Below are 22,351 nucleotides of genomic sequence, written 5' to 3' on the forward strand. Positions count from 1 at the left end.
TTTTTTCCCCCGATAGCTCCGGTGAATTTGCTCCCCGGTTGAAAGGTTCCGCCTAAGAGGGGCCGTGTCCCCGTCCGTTCCCCCCCGCCTCCGCCCTGCGGCGCTGCCGGGCGCGGCTCCTTGGCTCAGCGCCGCGGGTCCCGCCTGCCCGGTGCGCGGCGCTGGGCTTTCCCGGCCGCCCTCCGCACCGCACCGCAGCCCCATGTCCGCGCTCCCCCCCGGCGCCGACATCAAGAGGGCTCTGGAGAACAGCCCCGAGACCAACATCGAGGATGAGCTGCCCGACGAGCCTCCGCAGCGGCGCCCCAAGAGCTACCTGCTCCTCAGCATCCTCTCCTGCTTCTGTCCCGCCTATCCCATCAACATCGTCGCCTTCGTCTTCGCCGTCATGGTGAGTAGCCTCCCCCTGGGTACCCGAGCCACTTTCGGCTTGGGGCTGGGTGTTCGGAGGGGCAACCGCCGGCTCCCCGGGCGCCGCGCTCCCGGCCGGGACCTGCCGGAGCAAAGCGGGGCTGGAGGAGCCGTCAGACTAGCGGGCACCCAGCCGTCTTTTAACCGCTTGTCCCTGACCCTGTGGACAAAGGTAGGTGAGGCAGCGAGCCCGAAAGCATCAGCAGGCTCGGTCAGGGTGCCCATGTCTCTGTCCTAGCAGCAGATGAACTAGGAGTAAACGGCTGTTCAAATCAAGTTTTCAGTATCAGGCTATGTAAGGGAGGAAGGTTTATGCCGGTCAGTGGGATTTGTTACATCTACTAACTTGCACACCAAATTGGACACAGATCTATGTGTAAAAGGGGCAACTGGGCAACAGAAATCTGATTTGCAAAGGAACAGATCTGGTTTCTGTTTCAGCTAATCAACTATGATCTGAGTGCCTTTTTCCCAGTAAACAGGTTCTTTAGCTTCATCCAAACTCTTTGCTAGAATAAAACACACAACAGTTACAATTGTAGGTTGGTGGCAAAACCTTTCATAAAACTGAGTGTTTAGCACACTGAGAGAACAGCCTTACTCCTACAACCCATAATAATCCAGCAATCCCATTAACTTCAGGAAGATTCTTAGAACAGAATCTTCCTCTCTGAATCAGAAGTTGCAGAGTCAGATCCAGACTTTTCAAATAATATACATGATCAGTGTTCTCAGTAATACTGCAATGTATTTCTGTTGTTTAGGAGCTGAAAAGGGTTTAAAACATATTGTGTATTTTCATCCTTTTCTCTGACAGCCAGGCTGAAAAGGTAAGTGAAAATATTCTTTCTTTTTGCAAGTAAGTATAAGAACAATTCCCAGTGTCTAAAATGTACTAAAGCACACTTTTCTGAAACTAGTAAGATTGATCGCAAATCACATTGCTTAAGCTTGAAAATCACTTAAAGGAACTATTCCACCTTCACAACCTATTTTGACCAGAGAAGCATTAGCCGACTTTTTTCCTCCCCTCTGTGTTTCTTTTCTTTGTTGTTAACTTTAGAATATGCCCTTTTCCTTGATTTGGGAAGATCGGGTTCTGCTGGTACACAGCATCCTTTATCTGTGGACACTATATAAAGTAATGAGAGCTGATGATCTGGGGCTGTGAGCATCTGTTCATTGTGACGGTGCTTTCACCAAAGCACTGGGGCTGCACAAAGTTAACTGTCAAGGACACAATTTGGCCTCTAAAGATTTTTGCACCCCATATGGAAAAATCTCCACCCACACCCCAGTTGAAGTTCATGCAGGCTTTTAGAGTCAGGCTTAAGTAACTGTCACTGGGGGATATGTGGAAACCAGGGTGGGAAGAGCACTTCCTGAATGCTAAACAGTCTGTGCAGGTCTCAGCTGCCCACTCCCTGAAAGGGGGAAAACAAAAACCAAACCCATAACCTGCACTGTACCTGAATCCTTTGTTTCAACATATTCCTGCCGAAAACCTCTCCTTTTCCTGGCAAATAACATGTCCAACTTCTTTTCCACAGCCCAGTGCCCCTGCCTTTTAGAGCTGCAGCCTGTACCTGCTCCATTAACCTCCACTCCAGGTTCTGCACTTTAACCTATGCTGAGTTTCTTTCCACATCTGCTGGGATCTACATCCTCCCTCTCTTCCTCAGCTTGCTTCCTAGGGTTGTTAAGGTTTAACACTGAGATATAGAAGCAAGTTGTTTGCTTTTATTGCAGAAGATACCTTTATAATCTGCAGAGCTTGCTTGGGATCTTGTGTCAGAAGAGAGAAAAACCCATAAAAGTTGAGTTGTCTTTGAATTTGTACTTCCTGGAATGGGTCTAGAAGGAAAAGTTCTATGAGCCCCTAGAAAGAGGGTTATGGTTCAACACCCTGCTTGCCTGTGTCATGTCCTCCTTAAGTGCTCTCAATTCAGACAATGTTCACTCTATAAGTAGAGTCTGGGCTCTAACACCCCTCAAATTAAATGACAGATTTGTCTTCAGTGTCTTCTGCTGCTACTTTTAGAACTCCAGCCCTGGTTTCCTCATGTCTTTCTCACCTTAACAAACACACACACAAACCTTATCATTTCAGATCTTACCTTCTTGAATATATTTTTAGCATCAACCTCTCCCAAGTGCTCCCTATTGTGATAATAACCTTTCTTGTTCCTTACCTCCTTTGCGAAGGAAATCTATTTTCTGTGATGGGGTAAGAGAAGAGCTGGTAGAATGGACACTCAATGGCATCGGGGTGTTGATACATTGGCATTACAAGAGCAGCCCCCTTCTTGCTGGTCACTTTCAGGTGTGAGGATTGCTTGGTGTTTTTTAGCAGATGGACATCTGTTTTCCCCAGAGTCCTGGCCAGGACTCCTGCCTGCAGGAGCACTTAGTACTCCCCTGCAGCTCCAGCCAGATGCCATCAGTTCTTCTGCTTCCTATTGCTTTCAGCTGCTATATAATCCTGCTGTACAATTATCTGGCTCACTCAGTCCCAGAGGTGCCTTACTCAGACCCTCCCTATTCTTTTTAGCATAGGTGAGACCACAGGCATCAGGGCAGGAGTGTGGGGCAGGTACCACAGTCAAGAGGCTCTTGACAGAGAGACTGCCATGGTGTGGCTCCTTATCTGCAGTGATATCTTTTCCCCCTGTTGTGAACCCAAAAAGCACTTTGCTGGCACTGAGCTGCCAGTTGTATCTGAAACCTGGCTCAGCTGGGTTGGTTTGTGTCCAGCTCATGGAATCAGAGGGAGGCTATGGGACAGCTCTGAAAAATGAATCTGATACTTCTAATGCCAGCATTAAGGTTTTTCAGTTGAACTAACTTTGGCCTTTCTCAGTATGCCATCTTCAGTTGTCTCTATTTCAAATAAGTGTATGTAGGATATCATCAAATTTATAGAGCCTTAGATTTGTAATAACTTCATAATAGTCTCTCAAAAGTTATTTCTCCCTGCCAGTTTGCTCCTTACTCCCTCTTTATGTTGACACATTTCTAATTATTTGCATGTTTCAAACAATGTATGTGGCCAAGCTGTGACAATCTTGACTCATCTGCCTCTGATAGTAACAGGCTCTTTGAATTTGTTACCCTTGGATTCACATGCCTTGTCTGTAGATTAGTTTCCCTAAGCAAAGACAACAAACAAGAGTGTGGTAGAAGTCACGGAACTTACTTTCTGAGGGGGTCCTTCACCTCTTCTAACTGGGATCCTAAAGAGCCTTGTACAGTATATTTGCTTTGGTTAGGTCAAACATACATCTGTGACCACAGCTATACTTCTCTTTAGGTAGAAAGTTTATTTGGAAAGTTTATTATTTATACAGCTTTTCTTAAGTAACTCATAGGTCCTTGGACACCTGACACCATATGGGACAGCCTGTACCTACCTGGAGTACTAAACAACAAGGGTCAGCTGCTTTTCTTAATCATTTTTGCATCGTCCTTACCTCTGCAAACTGGTAAGCTTTTCCTTTGCAAACAAGAGACGCAGAAGTCCAGCACTGTTTGCATGCCACTATACAACCTGCAGAGCAAACTCCCCTTTCATTGTGTCCTGCTCATCACCTGCCTGCTTGCCAAAAAGCAGAGATCAAGCCTGGTTCTGAATTGCTCGCTGAGTCCCCCTCTGCTTTCTCTGTAAGTTGCTCTTACAGTAAGGAGTCACACTGAGCCAGCATGTCTCATTCTTCCTTTGGTCTGAACTATAGAGAATGTCTCATTTCCAGGCACAGCCAGATAAGGTTTGTTACAGTCTGGCTCATAGAAAGCCAGGAGAATGTTGATCAGAGAACATCAGCCTGGTCTGCCCTGGTTTGTGAGAGATGTAGAGGAGCATTTCTGAAGTAATTGAGTATTTTGAATTACAGCACTCTGAGAATGTGGATCAGAAAATGCACATTAAAAGAGATTAATAGTTTGTAACTAATTCAGTGAATTTGTGTTCATATGAGGTGAAGCTGCTTCATTGTTGAACTGTGAATATCCTTTATAAATAGATATGTATGAACCTGGTGAAGTCACTGAGGTTACTCAAGTAAATAAGCAGCTGCAGAACTATGGCTTTAATTTAGCTTATGACTTCATAGTAAGTGAGGTAGCAGAAACCTGAGAAATCATACGGTATTAGGCTGAAAATGGCAGAAATTGGTTTGAAAAGTTGGACAGACCAAATGTCTCACACAGATGCTGTATCCTGTATATATTGCCTAGCCCTTTGAAATAAACAGATGTAACATTTAAGGCTTTAACTGTTAATGTTGTCTATGTCTAACACTGAAAACTGGATGCTTGATTCAAAGGCCCTCTGAAGCTGACAGCAGTAAATGAATTTCAAAGAGCTTTGCATCAGACCCCAACCACTCCCCCAAATCTCTTTTCTTCTTGATCACTGTCTAAGTTACGCTATTTAATTTAACCTCTTAATAAAGAAACTTTTGTCTCCTTCCTGTCTCTCCTAAATCCTCCTCTTTATCATTAATGCAATTTTTCTCCTCTCCATCATGGATTTGTATTAAAATGACATTATTTATTAAAGTGCACAGAGTGAATTATTTATGTAGTACCTGCAGAAATCACATGGATATTCTCCAGGCTTCCTAAATACGTTAGTAAAATTGTGCAGAACTGCAAGCTGGTGCTGCTGTGTCTCAGTTACAACTCTGTCAGTCTTGAGGTTGTATATATGGAGAACGGAGTTTAGAGTGTTTGCAGGACCATTCTCTAGATGTCACCCAAAGTGAATGATGGGTGGGGAGAACAAAGTACAGGACTGGGCTCTCAGTGATGCTTCTCCATCTAGCTCCCTGTAGCCACAGTTGCATTCATAGCTGCTGACAGAGGCAGAAGTCAGCCTGCTCAAGGCCAAGCAATGTTTCTCCTGATCCTCCTTTTGTTGATCTTCCCAAATGTACTTTGTGAAAAACCTAAGCAAGCTCTTCTCCTGCAGATAGGAGTGTTGAGAACAGTGGAGTACCTTAGGTGAGAGGAACTATGCCAGCCATGCTTTGTAACAGGAGGCTGCATTGGTGAAGAATCAGAGGTGACATCATCCTATTTGACTAGGTATTTGTGTCATTTCCATCTCTTCCTTCTTTCCCCACTATATCATTAAGGTCCAGTAGCCAACCTCAACAAAATCTGACAGCAGAGCAGAGGTATTAGCAATATTCTTTAGGGAAATAAAACAGAGAAATGTTTAGGTATGTAAGCTTCCAGGAACAGAAGAAATGTGTCAGTGCTCTCTTTAAGGGCCAGAGTGCATCAGCAGCTCAGTCTTTCTTAGACACCAGAGAATAAGTACCTGCACTTATCCATGAGATGCAATTGTAGGAATATAGACTTCATTGCTTTGGGACTGTCTTGGCAGAGTGATCTTACTGCAGTGCTAACACCAAGGATGCATCTAGCCCATTAACTTGTGTGTGCTTGCTAATTGAGAGAACACACAGAGAAAATGTCCCTAATTATTTTTCTGCTTGGGAAAAAAGGCTCTGCAGCAAAGCTTGGTGTCCTCTGAAGTTCATTCCTTTCCTGCTCTCCACAGTCTTGGATCTTCACTCTGCTGAAGTAGCTGCTGCTCTGTCTTTGCCGCACAAAGTGATTAGTAACTAAAGCACTTCCGTGACAGCACTTGGCAATACCTCATCCAGTTGTTTTCTAAAGGCAATCTGAATTATTTAGTGCACAGAAGAGTTAATTTGATCAGGTCTCCATATTTCTCCCCCTGTATTTTCAGTTTTTGGGATACTTCCTGCAGTACTGCAGAGATACTAAAGAACAGTATGATAAAGAGCTGAAGAACATCCTCAGGGAATCAGGTTATGACTAACTTGATTCCCTGAGGAAGTCTGCTGAAATAGTTCAGGAGTTCAATCTGATTAAGAAATTTCCACTCAATGTCTCAGTTTATGAACCCAAACTCCCCTGATCTTACAAAATAATTCTTAATAATAACCATTTTAAAAAATTCTTTGGTAATATCTTATTCTGGTATAAAGTTACTGCAAATGCATTAGACTCGTGTAGGAGAATACTTCAGCGTCTTTCATTGAGTCTTCCAATATATGGTGTGTTTAAACCAAAAACGAATTCAGAAAGTCTTATAGCCCATCTCACAAAAGACTTGCAATCTGTGCATGTAATGAATATTTGTATGGTCTGTGTAATGTATATCTAATGTAATGAATATCTGCTAAATCATGAGTGGGTAAAGTTGAGTCTCATGAGATAATATCTGTATGTCTGGTGTGATACCTCAGGATGTAGATGATGATAATTATGAGTGTATTCAAAAACTTCAAAGGGACCAAGTTTCTAGCCCATCAAGATGGCTAGAAATCTTTTGGATTTTTTGTTCAGATTATCTGTATTTCTTCGGTTTGTTTTGGGCTGGGTTTTATTCCCACCAATAAACTACCTATTAATTCTCCAAACTTTCTGAAAAGTTTCCATTGGAAAAATAGGAAATTAGTAAGCCTTTTTTAAAAAGTTTTCCTGAGGCTTTCTGTAAAAATACAGCCTAGTTATGCTCCCTTTCATGCTTACAGGCCTATAAAGTGTAAGAGTTTATTTGGCTGCTGGTGAAGAGGCCATCTAACGGTTCACATACACTGTAAAAATACTTCCAGAGATAAACAAAACTGATTTAGTCAAGTAGGCGGATTAGAGTTGATCTAACAGCTTTTATGCTGTTGTGTACAAGAAAACTCATCATATGACTATAGCCTCACCACTGAAAATAAGAGTGATGAAATGAGCAGAACTGAAAAGTAGATTCCCTGCTTCCCTCCAGCTGGTGGCAGTGGATGTTGCAAAGCAAATCACCATGGTCTGAAGTCCTTCACCATTGTCTGAAGTCCTTCCTATAGGACCAGTGTACAGAGAACTTCATGTTAGTGCGAAGAAGTCACGTTGGTCTGTGTACAGATTTTTGTTTAATAAAAGTCACCAACTCTGTTTCTCTTTTGCAGGCTTTAAACAGTTATAATCAAGGAGATATCGAAGGCTCAAAAAGACTGGGTCGCAATGCCCTCTGGATTGCTGCTATATCTATCATCATCGGCCTTGTCATTGGAGTCTACTGCATAGTTCATTTCACAACGGTAAGCACAGTGCTGCTAGTTCCAGTGCAAACACTTCTCTGTGCACAGGCCTCCAAATAAAAACCTAAAGATTATCAGAACTATCCACTAATGTTAAAACGTAATTTTTACTTATTTTGCAATTTGGAAATTTCTGTTGTCTGTGGTTAAATGCAAGTGACTCTGTCTTAGCAGCAGTGATTTTCTAGAAATTCATGCAGGTCCGGTTCTTGTTTCCAGTTTAGGCAAGTTGCTTTTTGTTTACCTTCTGCCCCTCAGTTTCATCATCTGCAAGACCAAGTGCATAGACATCCTTAGATTTCAGGTAATAGAGTCCTCAGGTGCTAATTTTCAGTCTCATAGTCTGTCTAACATATCTTTTTACCTTTGCAAGGAGAAGGTGGCAGCTGATTACTATTTTACTGTTTAATGCTAAGGTGACCCTAACTATATCAAAAGTGACCACAAATGTCATTTTGACTTGGCTTGCTGTGGGGTAGGGTTGTTCACTCTCAGTGCTGTATGATTCTGATATGCCTTCCTACACCTGGAACAACAGTGGACAAAGGAATCTCTATGCACAGTGGTGACCCAGATGGATTATAAGCTTGTTTGGAAAAGAGGACAAAAGTAATAGGGGTATTGATAAAATATGCAAGATTATGCACCAGTATGTTATTTTCTTCATAGTAATGTGAATTTCACATTAAAATAACTAATTTAAATCCATTTATTACTGGAGGTTTTGATAGGAGAGCCTTTCAGTGCACTGTACAAACTTATGTATAAACAATAAACAGAGATCACCTCATCCACTACTGAAATGCAAACATATCCAGAGAGTGGAAAGGAGTGGCTGGTTAGAAGAATGCCATATTGAACTACAGGAAAGTTAGTGGAGATGGGATCCATTTCTGTAGGATATCAGTGCTGCAGGATCAGAAACTTACTGTATATTCATTCATCTCCCATGCATTTTGCAAGCATGAATCTTTCTTTGGTTCAGCCCGTGTTCAGTTTGCTCAGCCCTCACATACCTAAAACCAAGCCACTTCAGGCGGGGTGTGCCAAGTTTTGTAACTGACAGCAGCAGTAAATTCCTCTGGTCCCTTCTGCTACCTTACTCATCATTCCTCAGACAGGGATAGCAGCTCAGGAACTGGCAGGCAGCACTGCCTTCAAGCATACAAACATTAACCAGGGCACACTACATACATTTAGTTGTAGTCAGCATTTCACTTCTGCTACAGTAGGACCCTGTGTGCTGACCTTGTGCATGCTTCTTTGCGCCCACTCCCAGATGTTAGTGGTAGTTAGCACTTTATATCTAGCTAGCATTTGTAAGCACCTCTCTCTCCTATCCTCAAGAAAGTGAGCAGCAGTAAATCACTGTAATATGACTTCGGCTTTTTCTTTTGTCTTTTGAGGATTTTTTTAAAAGTAGTTTTGATTTCTATGACCTACACATGATTATTTTTTCCTGAAAGTTAGTTTAGACTTCAGCAATATCTATGGAAAGCTTGACCTTTCCAGGATTCATTATTGTGTATTTTATTCACATGAAATTCATCAGCTAAAGTGTTACTGAGTTGTTCTTGCTGACATTCCTTATGGCTCCTTTTGCTCTTCAAAGGGTAACAACTCTCACTGCAAATTACCACTGAGAGTACCCCCTTGTATTCCATGTTCTGATGTATTTCTCCTAGAGTTTGTTGTTTACCATCCCACCATCCCATTTCTAATCTGTGCTGGTACTTTATCTTCTCCCATGACTGCTAGAGCTTCTCACAGGGGATGTTACTTGAGTATTCATAAACTCTTTGATAAACTTAACTAGCTCATTCTGATTACTTATGGTCCTGCTGACAGTATCAAAGATTCAATGTATAATGAGTTTGAGGACTGGATGGGCCTCAGGAGTTCTGTCATGTTCCATGTCTGAACTTCTGGAATGCAACAAACTTGAGACATCCACGTCAGGTTGGCAGGAGCGAATCTCTACCAGCTGTTACTCAACTTTTCCTCTTGATACAGAAACCTGGCTCAGGGTCAATTGGCTCTGAAGTCCCCTTCAAAACAACTCTTCACCCTCACCTATGGGGCTGGCTACACGTGTCCTGGAGGATCTGCAGGACAAGAAGGAACCTTCTTCTACTGAAGTCACAAACTTCAGGCCTTCCCCATCCTGGAAGTCTCCATTCAGCCCTAGTTCAAGTGTAGCCTTTAGTTGTTCATCCTTGCTTTGTGGAGCTCAGACACTATTCTCTCCAGAGTCTCTGTGCAGGCTTTGTTGGTCTTCTGTTTGTACACCCTGATTCCTGCAGTCTGCTCACGTCTTCCAGAAGCCCTTTTCTCTGGGTACTCAATTCGGAGCACAGCTCTCACCAGAGGGGCCACCAGTGCCCCAGCCCCAAAGACAGGCAGCAGTCACTCCCTACATCTGCAGTGTGGACAGCTTCTTCCTCCTTCCAAAACTCCATCTGGGTCAAGGCATCTGATATGCCAGACAGCTGCTGTAGCAGTTCTGGACACGGTGCCCTGTGGCCTAGCACCACCACTGCTACACAGTCTCAAGCAGTCCCTTGCTGTCTTCAACAGTTTCTAGGTCTACTTCTGTACAAACTCACAACTTAATGGCTCAAAACCCTCTTTGCCACTCTTGAGCATCTCTCATTGAAAGCTCTGTGAATGAGCATTCAAATACTTCTCCATCTCTGGATGCAGATTCCTTCAGCATTCACTGGACAGTAATTTCCTCTCTATGAATGGTATTTCTAGAAGACCAATTCAATGAGGTCAGTGGCTAACTTGCTGAATTTAGTAGCCTGAGTATCAAAATCTATATGCCTATTAAAAATTCCAACTAACGTTATCTGTTCCCACATCTTTTCGGGCTTTCCAGTACCCAAACCTACTACACGTTTCATCTTGCTCGGGAAAGTGGTTAAATCTTGTGCTTTAAGCAGAGCTGAGGAGGGGTCCATTGTACTTCACATGCCTCAGCTAGGAGAAAAACATCTAGTCAGGGGTGTTGAGGAAAGAAATGGTAGAAGCTGCAGAGAGAGGAAGTACAAGAAATTCCTGCTTTGAACAAACTGGGACATTATACCCCAGTAATACCCCCAGTAATGCTGGTCGACTTTGGGAAGAGGAAGATCCCTTCAGTTCTCAGAAAATTCCTGCCTCTGAGTCCCAAGCTTCCTTGCATGGCTTCTTTGGTATATTTAGTTGCAGAGCAATGGTAGCACAGGAGTTACAGCAGGTGACACCTACATCTTCATGGAAAAACAGCCTTGACTTTTCATTTTGGAGATTTACTCAGGGTTTCTACTGCTGCTTTGGAGAGTCTCATTTGTCTTTAACACTGGCATGTTATCTTTATCAAACATATATTAAGATGTACAGTGATACACACACATATTTATAGACTGGAACAAGGCCCACCCAACACTTGGTAACCATTTACCTTCTGCAGCCATGACCCTGCATGTATACAAGGGAGAGCTGTCTCTTGCATCACTGGAGTTAACAGCCCAGCAATAAAACTTGTCTGTCTTGATCAGTGTAAACTGTTTTGTTCCTTGTTATGGTGAGGAATCACTGAGTGCTAAGCTGTGATATGTGCTGAATCAAAGCTGTCCTTCATTCCACACCAGGCCAAATTTATTCATAATCCATTCTGTAACTTTCACCCTTTCCTGTCATCTTCTGCACTCCTAATTTGCCAGTTCTGAATGCTGAATTACACTTCCACTGCTCAGATGTAACTTAAACCACTATTTGTATCACCACTGAGTCTAGCCCTGAGTATGTGCCCACAGACATGTTGTCCCTCAAGAACTGCAGTGAGAAAAGGGACATATGTCCTCCATAAGGAGACATCCCTAGGAACTGCAACAGTACAGAGCTGTGTGCCACAGCCTGCATGTGGCCTTAGTCTGATGTCCTTGGCTAAAGAAGACACATCAAAAATAAGAGGGGGGCTGCAAGGTATGAAAAAAGTTTCTATTCAGACAGACACAATCTCTTCAGCTTGGAAAAGACTTAGGAATCTGTAGTTAAAGGCAGTGAAATAGTGATTATTTGTTGTCTGTTATGGATGTGATAAAGGGGCACCAGAGAAAGCAGCTTTAAATGAGAAGGAGGTACTTTCCATGTGACATAAAGTGCAGCTGTGGGACTTGTCCTTCTAGTTGCTGTGGATGTAAAGAATACTAAGTACTTGCAACAGCAACAAATGAAGTTACAAGAAGAAGCTTAAATTCAAAGGTGCAGATATAATCTCATGCTCAGGAAGTTTCTCAGCTTCAGACTGACAGAGCTGGAAGGAAGAAATATCTCCCTGGATGTAGCCTTTTCTGACACAGTCCCTTCAGGTATTTGTAACCTGTCACTGTCAAAGACAGGATGCTTCAAAGATGACTGCTCTGATCCAGGACCATGCTCCTTCATGAAGCCTGTTAGTAACCTTTCCACTGACTTGGATAACTTTGGAGTCAGCTTTCCTATCTCTTTCCAAGTATTTTAATCAGTAAAAGCTGATGATTTTATCAGTGAATGAGGGCTCTCCAGTAGTTCACAATCTGTGTTTTCAGAGCAGACTCCACATTTTTGGGACATATTGCAAAGTCTGTTTTGTTTTGCTTTTTGATAACACAAGACATTTGGTGTCTTTGGTTTCCATTTGAGTCCCACTGGTAGGAGTTAGGGAAACATGATGCTGGGTTGGAACCACCTTAATTGAAGGACACCCCAAGTATCCCAAGCTCTTTTCTTAACTGGTTCTCAGCATGTCATGTTCTACTTCATGCTACCACAGGAATCATGCGTTGCTCTTCCATGGCTGGGTTTGCTGCATAACCTATTGCTAGTCTGAAACAATATGCAGCTTCTTACAGAACATACTTCTAGACTACCTCTAGTGTCTGAGTTATGCTTGACAGTGCTGCTCAGGGCAGAGCTAGAGCTTACTTGAGCTTTGTTTCCCACTTGATCCACAACACATATCATATAAAGCCCCTGAGTTTTGTACACCTCTCTTGTGGTTCTCTGCACTCTAGGCAAGTAGGAGTGAGTCAAGTAAAAATGTGGAGAACTACTCAGTAAAGTAAGTAAAGACAGAAGCCTTTTCTGTAGAGCTCTGACTGAGGCTCTTTAGTATGAGGAAGGGTGGCCGAAGTACTGAAGGAAAGGACAGCAAGAAACACCTGCCAACGGACCAGCATGCTAGACTTCTTAACTTCACATCAGAAGCTCATTGTTTATGTTGAACCCCAGTGCCCCAGGCAGGGTAGAATGTAAGAAGGGCAGTTGTGTTCAGTGACTACAGAATTTCATGCAAACCACTGTGATATTTTAATGCTTTCATAGAGGAGTGTGAACTTCTGATCCCTTCTTTAATCTCACTTGATCTAGAACTTCACCCCAAGCAAGTCACAGAAATAGCACCTGTCAGCATGGCTCTGAAGGAGCACAGAAACAGCCAGGCTGTGAGGGAAGTACTAGCTTGTACTGTTTCATCATCAGTAGGGTCTTAAATCAAGCATACGTGCAGTAATGCTACATTGGTGATTACTGGTGGAAAGTAGTGAGCATTTAGACTGTGCACCAGGGAGGTGTATACATGTGTTTTTCTTAGAAATAATTCTTCAGGGGAAAAGGCATACAAGGTTATTTTCAATCTGTTGTTCCCTTCCTGAGGTTCTCAAAAGCCTCTGTAGCCATTTCACTGAGTGACTGTCTCTCAGACAGAATAAACTGAGTAAGATGACAGAAATTGCACAGGTCAGCCTCCAGATCTTTACATTGCCAAACCTGTTCAGTGTATCTTACCATAGGGAAAAAAACAAAGTCAAGGAAGACTACCTGCCTCTTGCAGCAGGGACTGACCTGCCAGTCACTGACAGAGCACAAAGTCTGAGGTCAGGGAATTCCTATTGTTTTTTACCCACACTAATTCTTGGTGTCCACCTAGCCAGTGTGCTCGTACTGCTGCTTTTCTCTCAGTAAGGACATTAACTGTTCATCTCCTGCCTCTTGTTACTGGGTTTGTAAAAACCTAAGAGCTTAAAGTCCTCCACCTGTCTATCAAACACGCTTTGTCAGTGCAGAGGCTGAGTAGTGGGCAGATATATGTAGAGGCACAAAAGCAAACCACCTTTCATCTGTGAATGGGGGAAATGTCCCCACAATAGATTCTGCCCATTGGAGTCCTGAGCCTCCAAGAAATCCTGAACATCCAAGAGACAATCAACAAAGGACTTAATGCTGTATTCAGGATATATTTACTGTTTAGCGCCTCATGCCCTAGATTCCTCTGTAAGGAGCCTCTAAAAGGCAGCTGCCTGGTGGAGAAGATGTCTTGGAATACAGCAGACAGCCCAGCATTCAGGGACAAGTCAGTGGGATCAGTACATCAATGGATAATGTCTGAGACCTACCTCTACACAAGAATTTGAGGGAACTTCTCAGATCTTTCTTAATGCAGCTACATAAGAGGGGTTACCCGGTCCTTTTAAAATGTCTGTCATGTATTGCTATTGTATTTACTGAGTAGTCTACTGCTGAAAGTACTCTTCTTGCCTGACTGGTTTATGTACCACTTCAAGGAAACAGAGATGCTGGTGACCTCGTGAAACTTTGTCAAATAAGAGCCCATTTTCTGGCAATGAAAGATGCTAACTTGCATCGATTCAGGTAACCCAGTTTAAAAATGCAGTTCAGACTGACAGATGACTAGTGCCATTAGAAACCTAGCTCTGATTCAAATCTGTATTGAACCACTAATCTACAGGGATGTTTAAGAGAACAAGTGCCACTAATGTGGAATAAAGTATCCATTAGATCTGTAGAATTAATAATTTAAACTCACAAGGCAAGCTGTCTGTCTTTTCCTCCTTTAAAATATATATTTCTGTGTCCTTGCAGTATGCTATATGAAGACTGGGAATGCACATGGAGGATATCATCATGTAAATCTCAGGAGGGGAAAAAGAAGAGAAGGAAACCATTCCAGACTGTTAGATTTGACCCTACAAGTCTGCAGAGGCATGTTGCTGGTGGATGAACTAGTTAATCAGCATGACATGACCAGGTTTTCCAATTATTTATTTGTAAGAAATCTCAGTGTAAAGCAGCATTTTCTCTTTTACCCTAATGTATAATGAGATCTTGCCCTAACAACTCCCTTTTCTTTCTCATTTACATGGAATGTATGCTGGATCCATGATGTTCCCTGGCTGACCCTAGCCAGACAAAGCCAACATATCTCAACTGTTTATAGTGTACAATGATGCACAGCCCACTGAAGCAGGTAAAAGAACTCCTATAGTCTTTAGTGGGTTTTGGATCAGGCCATTAAGGATTCTTTCATTACTTTAAAATAGTCTCAACGTATCACAGGCATAACCATGGGTTTGTGATTCGATCGTGCTGCGAGATTTTATAGTGCCTGGGCATACTCTGACTCAGTGGCTGCTTTCATCTGTCATCCTCAGCTCTTAGGTCTTTACCTTGGATTTTTAACCACCTGGGACCGATTCAATCACTTTGATTATTAAGAGATACTCTTCTTCCATAGCACCCATATTGTATTTCATGATTCGGTTTTGTTTTGTTGTCTTTCATTGTTGAATTCCCTTGATTTAGCTCCAGTTCTGCATTAAAGTTGCACTTGATCATATTTTCATGTTTAAACTTCATGTATGTAAAAAGCTCCTATTTTTTTTATCTGACAAAAGATCTGCTTAAATAGATGTTCTTCATCCCTTTGTTATTGTTCCTTTGGCAAGTCACATTATTTCATTGTGTTCTGCTTTGTTCATGTCTTTTCTCTTTAGTTCATCCTCTCATCTTGCTATGAATAGTCTATATATCAATGCAGTTAGAGATGGACAGACTTTTGTACCCTTATGCTCTTGGTGATCCTAAGATATTACTTAGTGAACAGCCTTAGGTTACAGAATTGATGGCCTCTGAATTACAGCAGTTTCTTGATACCTTAGGAAAACTCAGCATGGGACATCTGGTTTTTATTCGCTGGAAACTGTTTCAAGGAATATATTTGTTTTGTCACACAAACACACCATGTTAAAAGGAGTAAGCTCTGGTAAGCATTAAGATATGGCTACATCTTCAGTGGTTGTTGCTCCATTTGCTTTAATTGTTACTACATCTTCAAGCAAGCTATACCAGCTTACACCTCCAGTTCTTGCACTAACATAACTCTGGACTGACTACCCAGAAATGCATGGGAGTTTTTCAGGTGCAAGTAAGACAAATCATACCTGGCAGGAGTACAACTACCTGTTTAAAAAGAAATAATCCCCTAGAAACCTTTACCTGTTACAGCATATGCCTGGAAATAGCATGTATTTTCTGTGCCTTGATATTATTCTTTTAATGTGCTTTTTTGCTTTTCTTTCTGTTTTTCATTGAAGTCAGTGATGCATTGCCTGTCCTTAATGACTCCAGTGTAAAACTTCCCAGACACTGGTTGATTTTTTCAGCATTTACACTGATTGGATTTATCCACATGGGATAAATGCCACTGATTTTGAAGATCCCAAGAACTGGCTGTTTTGTGAACTCCTTTTTGGTTTTTGAATACTATTTCAATGGTCTGAGATGTCTTGTTGGACTTTTAGTAGCTTTCCTTATTATCAGATATGATAGAACTGTAATTGAGAAAGTGGAATAAAGTTACTTTTAATTCATGTCCATTCTGGTATGTGGGAAGTGTCTTTCCTAAGTTTTATTGCCTCTTCTATTTTATAGAGTAATGTCCCTTTTCCTGACCTTGGATAGTTTCAAAATAAAGTGAATCAGAGCAAAAGCAGGATTTCTGGCCTATGTGATACTATACAACCAGCCTGTAGAGGAGATAGGACATTCAGAAGTTACCAGAGATCAGTTAATGCTCAAAACAACAGCAAGGTAGGCTCTTTGCTTCCTTTTCAAAATAGCATCCAGAAAGTGTTGAGGCCTTTTCCAAATGGTCCTTCAGTGGTCACTTTGTGTCTTTCCTGCCATGAGAGGAAAGTGGTCAAAGGAGGTCTCTCACCAGGTAACAGGTCACATTTCCACCACCTTGAATTCCTGGCATCATACCATATTGCTGTAGTACTAGTTTTCTATGGGACAGAAATCAAAGCATGTACAAAAAGCTTCATCCTTCTGCAGAATATTAAACTGCAGTACTGTAAACTAAACCACAGCTAGCTGGGTGAAAGGGGAGAAACATTTCTGAAGTTATTTGGGTATTAGAGGATAGGGCTAGGCAACTTGAAGTATGTTTTGAAAGTGCCTAACAAGGATTTAGATCAATAGGAGCTAGACACCCGATTTGTTCAGATGCTTTTGAAAACCATACTGGAAATCTAACTTGCATCTTGATGCTCATAAATATCTTTGAATCCTGCTCTCAATATAATTGAGGATTAAGCCATTGTATCTTCAGTGCTTCTGAAGATAGATGTTGCTACCTTGCACTGCTATTGATTGGTATAAAAATAAAGGCTTTGTATTAAACCACTTAATGTGACAGAGAGGGGAAAATGCAGCAATTCCTCTAACATCCTTTAGTGCTTCTATGTCATAGGTAATATTTTTGCTTTACTAATGTACTGATATGTGTTCTCTTCATTTATTTATGTTTACATAAATTTTACAGCATGTTTGAGAAATGCAGTCAAACGCAGCTTGTGCTGGAAATGGATATGGTCCTTGTGCAATCAAATGGTTCTGGAGTAGGTATGACAGACCCATACAAAGGCAGGTATCAAACACAGGAAAGCTAAATGGCATTTTACTGCACAAATCAGCAAGACCCTTGGTGACAGCAGTGGGTGTGGAAGGCAGAATGCAGTTGTCTGGCTGAAGAATTAAGGGGCATATAAGCAAATCTCATTATCTATGACAGGCTCTGGAAATTACTAGTTCTTCACCATCATGCATCTAGATTTGGACCTGGTCCATTATTATTATGCATTGCACTTACATTTTCTGGTGAAGGGAAAAAAAGGGAAAAAAAGAGCTTTCATATGTTATGTTATTCTATGAAATAAGAGGGGGAAAAGCAGTGAAATACATTTCAACTCAACATCTGTGTCCCAGGCAGCCAGTGTCTTCTTTCCACAAAGCTGCTCTGGGCTTCCATTTTTTGATGCAGTCTTCCTGCATGCTGAAGGCACCAACTAATGCCTGAAGTCCAGCTCTCTTTTCCTTCCTGCATGTATTACAGGCAGAGGCAGATGGACACTTGAAAATGCTGGCCTCAGCTCCCAGATCATGTTAGCATCTTCCACATCTTCCAGGGCAGCTGCATTCTGCGTAACACCAGCGTGCACGTATCTTGATATGTAACCCTAGAAGAGGGTTTCTAAATATAAGTGGGGTTTCTTTGCTGTGAAAGGGATCAGCCAGACACTTAAACATGTGGTGTATGCTTCATCAGATTGCACAGAAAAAAACTAGCCAGGGGCAATATGAAATGAAATTCTTAGGGTGCCCCCCTGCAGGCACATGCAGGAGTTTACAGCTTGTGACTTCAGGATCGGTACTGGCTCTGCCATTTATGTGATTGAAACCATAATTCACCAACAGTGTGGCTCAGGGCTCTAGAAGCTGCTGCTTTTGTACCTGTATCTTTAGACATGTTCACAGTGTGAACTGTGTTCTGCCCCTCTGCTTGGAGATAGGTTGTATCTGATGGCTACCAGAGACTGGGTCATCTTCTGAGTTAGTTTTCACTTCGTCTGCATTGTGTGCACACATGCACAAAAGGATGCTATTCGAAGGACTGCATTCTCCAAGGCAGGTAACATTTCAATGCAAAGCAAGTCACTGGATTGATTCAGGGCCAAGGTGCGAAACCACATCCTGCTTACCTGACAGCCGTTCAGAAGCCTTTATAGAGTGTGTTTCGTGTAGGGAAGAGTCCATATCACAAAACCTTCACTCCTGATAATGGGGTAAACTAAGAGGAAGCTGAATAAATGTGAACCCTACCTGGACTTTGAAGGCAAAGTCAGAGACATAAGAAGGTCTGTGCAGAGTAGTTTGCATAGCTGCTGCCTGACCCACAGCTCTTCTGAGACTCAGCCTTCAGACTTTCACAGGTAGTACCTTCAGGCTGAAACACTACTTGAGTGTTGGTTTCCTCTTACTATCCTCCCATCTCCAACTTTATCTTTAATTATTAAGTCTCTGAAGGTGTGCAGTGTTAGGCTGGAGTAGGGGAGTTGAGAAGGGATGCAGTAGTCTACCAGTGATTTTCATGTGCACTCACAATTTTCCACTTCCCAAGCACAACGGCATGTTCTGCATGCACACCAATGGCATCTGTCCCTGAAATGTGAGTGAGCCTTTAAGGAGGCTGCCCAACTTCCTCTGCATCATGCCCTGGCAGCCTGGCAAAATGGGCTAAATTCAGAAGAGACCTGAACGAAGGAGGGGGTTTGGAAGCAGATCACTCAGCCAGTGTAAAAATGGGAGCCCAAGGTAGAAAGAAAGATTATAGTAAGAAATTTAACTGGGAGGTTTCTGCACTTAAGTTTATCCTGTCTTGATCTCTAGGGTAAGTTCTGCTGCTGCTACCACCCAGCTCACTCTCCATAGCACAGAAGCTGCAAGAAGCATGCGTGTGTCCTTTATAATGTGATTTATGGCATGCCTGAATTTGGTCTAGTAGCTCCTGACTGAGGATGGCTCTTCTAGTTTTGTCATATCTAGCTGCAGGACTGAGTCAGCTTCCACTTTGCTTGCAATAACTTCTCTCCAACTAAATAAGCTTGCATCATGTCAAGGAAAAAGAAATTTACCAAATAACAACAGATCCATCTAACTTTAAACTGCACAGTCTGAGACTTCAGGCCACTGCATTTCTTTTTTCAACATGTAGTCTGGAGTAAGAGAAGGGGAAAGTCCACAACCAGAGCAGGCTGTGTGGTAATGGTGAGCCATGGCAACCTCATGTACACATGTCTCATCCAGTATTCGATGGGGATTTAACTGCTTCTTGATTTTAGTCAACTCTAGGAGATAATCCAGACAGAGAAACTGAGATTCTGGGCTAGAGCACAAGTGGTTGGTGAGTGCTGTTCCTTCCTTGCAAGAATTTAGCTTGAACCTTTTGAGCTTGAAAGTTTTGCAAAGCCATTCTTCACCCCACTTAACCAAAGACATACATTGCCCTAACACAGGTCTCTCCTGACTCGAGATTCTGACCTTGCTGTCTTTAAAAAAGAGCCATCTGGGAAGAGAAGACGGTAAGTGATATCTCCAAAGGGGTAGAATAACTTAGTAGTAAAGATGTCACTTCACCTAACCCCCAGCCTGTACAACAGCAAAAGTGCTCTGTCATGGTGGTTAGAACCCTGACATCTGCTGATCCTCATGATCTTATGAGCCAAGAACAAAAATGCCTTAAAATTAATTTCTGAAGAAGTTGTTCTGTGTGAGTTTTAATAGTCAGGGCAGGTCTAGTCTGTATTTATCAAGGAAGGTTGACTTGAGTAAAGGAGAAAAGAGCTGACCTTTGCTTGTGGATAGTGACATGGTAAATAACACAGAGACCTTCTACAAACATCTCCTTTTAAAACCTCACATTGCCCTACAAGGTGGCACAGTCATGACACCTGATAAAGCATTTAATCAATTACTTTTGCCTTGGTTTATAGGCTGTGGACAGTTTGAACATAGTCTGTGCTCTTTCTTTTCAGAGGGCTTTCTTGTTCAAAATTATTCAGTTACATTTTCCACCTGTCCCTTTACCCTCAAGCCTGCCACGTGCAATTCCAACTGCTGTGCTTCACCATACGATTTCTTTTTCCTGAGCAGACAACCATAAATCCTGGCGCACTCCCATTTTTGGTGTCCCTGCTAATGCCAACATTTCCTGTTTGGTTTTGTGATGTCTGAATGTCATGTTTACTTCAGGTGAGCACTTGTTCAATGGCAATGTGGGTGGTGAACACAGGCAGGGTTGTGAATACATAAGAACAAAACAATCCGCGGTCCTGAATTTGCACTTGAAAGATTTTGCAGTATTCACCCAACCTAATATCACCTTCCTTTGGCTGATGGAAAGCTAATAGCTAAAGGCCAAAGTGCTTAAGTGATGCAGACAATTAATGTCAGAATTAATACAGATTTCTCTCTAATTCTTCTTTTCCTCAATTAAAATGCTTATAGTCATCATTCCTGGGCACCCCCCAAGATTGTAAGGGAATGTAAACAGCAAAGCAGCTAGGAAATAAGTTATTCTGGTACCAAAGTCAGGAGTGTTTAGCAAGGGCTGAGCCTAAGTGGCCTGTTGCTGTGTTCCCTGTCTGAGAGATACAGCACTTCAGAAAAGGAGAGAGTTGTTGTGATATGTTACTTCAATGGCAAGTGACACCTCTGACATTCTCACTAGGGAAGTAAACCACGAACCAGGAACCTCGTTTGTGGCATTTCTGGAAGTCTTGATGGAAGAAGTGAACCAACTTCCCATCTGTTACACTCTCCTCTGGCAGTAAGAAAAAGAAGGTTAAGAGAGGTATGTGAAGTGGCAGGAGCACAAAAGGTATTTTGTAGTCTTCCTTTGGAATGTGGAGGCTGGTGTTGGATGGAGTGGAAGAGGGGAAGGTTGCAGATCATGGAAGGAAGCAGTCAGAGATGCTGTTAAAAGGAGGAGCTAAACTTCAGGATTGCAGAAAATCAGTAGGTGGCTGAGCTCTGCCAGGCCCTCGTGGCATGTCTAGCTCATCTTTCACTTCCCACATCTCCTGCATTAACAGCTGTAAGGGAATTGGGCTCCCACACAAATTGATGGGAGAAAACAATCCTGCAGTGCCTGTGAGGAGGCAGGGTGGTGATTTAGTAAGCAGCAGTGGTAAACCCACCATGTAAAGCTCATTGTTCATGGTGTAAATGTCATCCAGCCCTCCTAATCCACTGGGACCAGGTGCCTCCCAAAGAATTTCAGGCTGACTGCTCTAGGACTGTGCTACACCCACCTGTCTCTACTGACCATGAGGGAAGACAAGAATTGGGGTTGAAGGGGAAGCAGTCATGGGGAAAAGAGAGAGAAGGCAGTAACAGCAAAGCCCAACCACATGGGCTGAGATGCCCATGTCTGTTGCCTCTGCCTGTCCATGGGTCAACAGCTCCCAAAGGTTTTGGCATGGACGGTTCATCACTGTGTAGGGAGGTACCATCACATCCTAACACCAGAACTTTAAATTCAGTAATGCTTGGAGCTGCCATGGTCCAGTCACCACAGCCCTGTGAGCTGCTAGCAGTCCTTGCCCTGCAGTTCATTACCCTTCTGTGGTTATTAGAAGTAACAAAAAACATTGCAAAGAAATGAGTGTGGTCCCCAAAGTGAAGATGCCATTGCTTGAAATGAACCTGGCTGGCCCTTGTGCAGATCATCCCAGGGGACCTACTGCGCAAGTGATGGATAAGACGTGGTTGTGTGGATCTCGACGCCCCCCTGCAGAGCTGTGTGCATCACTGGTGACCAAAAAAGAACTGGGGAGAACAAAACAATCAGGTCTGGAGACAAAGGCTTTAGGAGTTCTAAGCTGTGTGAAAGATCAGAGCAGCAGCTGCATTTTATAGCAGGGTGACCTGTGGAGCGGCTGGTGCAGAGCAGCCCACACACATTCCCCTGTGTCAGGCTGTCCCGTGCCGAGGCATCCTTCCATGAAAGACACCTTGGAGCAACTATTCCTCAAAACACAGTGCGGGAGCCAGGCACAGTGAATGTGTCTATCCCAGCAGAATTGTTCCCACAACATAACACCATGCCCAAAGGATACACTTCAATCTGGTAGGAATCCTTCTGTTTGTTG

At 42.8% G+C, this 22,351-nt stretch overlaps 1 protein-coding gene across 2 annotated transcripts; it reads left to right on the plus strand.

Annotated features, from left to right (window-relative positions):
• Positions 1-202: 202 nt before the first annotated feature.
• TMEM233 (transmembrane protein 233) lies at positions 203-16,200 on the plus strand. 2 transcript variants are annotated; one of them, XM_031047850.2, is made up of 3 exons: positions 203-391; positions 7,404-7,536; positions 15,935-16,200. In XM_031047850.2, exons 1-3 carry the CDS (start codon positions 203-205, stop codon positions 16,054-16,056), a joined length of 444 nt encoding a protein of 147 aa, XP_030903710.2. In that variant the 3' UTR covers positions 16,057-16,200. The 2 variants fall into 2 exon arrangements, with proteins under 2 accessions (XP_030903710.2, XP_005147879.1); XM_005147822.3 differs by having other exon boundaries at positions 7,404-7,535; positions 14,442-16,053.
• Positions 16,201-22,351: the final 6,151 nt, after the last annotated feature.

Source organism: Melopsittacus undulatus, chromosome 12 (assembly GCF_012275295.1).
Source record: "Melopsittacus undulatus isolate bMelUnd1 chromosome 12, bMelUnd1.mat.Z, whole genome shotgun sequence".
In the NCBI taxonomy this organism is placed as follows: Eukaryota; Metazoa; Chordata; class Aves; order Psittaciformes; family Psittaculidae; genus Melopsittacus; species Melopsittacus undulatus.

Bases quoted from the DNA above. Each gene is read 5' to 3' on its own strand.
- TMEM233 (XM_031047850.2), top strand. From the start codon at position 203: ATGTCCGCGCTCCCCCCCGGCGCCGACATCAAGAGGGCTCTGGAGAAC. The intron at 392-7,403 runs GTGAGTAGCCTC...TCTCTTTTGCAG, and splicing joins CCTTCGTCTTCGCCGTCATG to GCTTTAAACAGTTATAATCA. The intron at 7,537-15,934 runs TAAGCACAGTGC...TTTTGCTTTTCT, and splicing joins CATAGTTCATTTCACAACGG to TTCTGTTTTTCATTGAAGTC.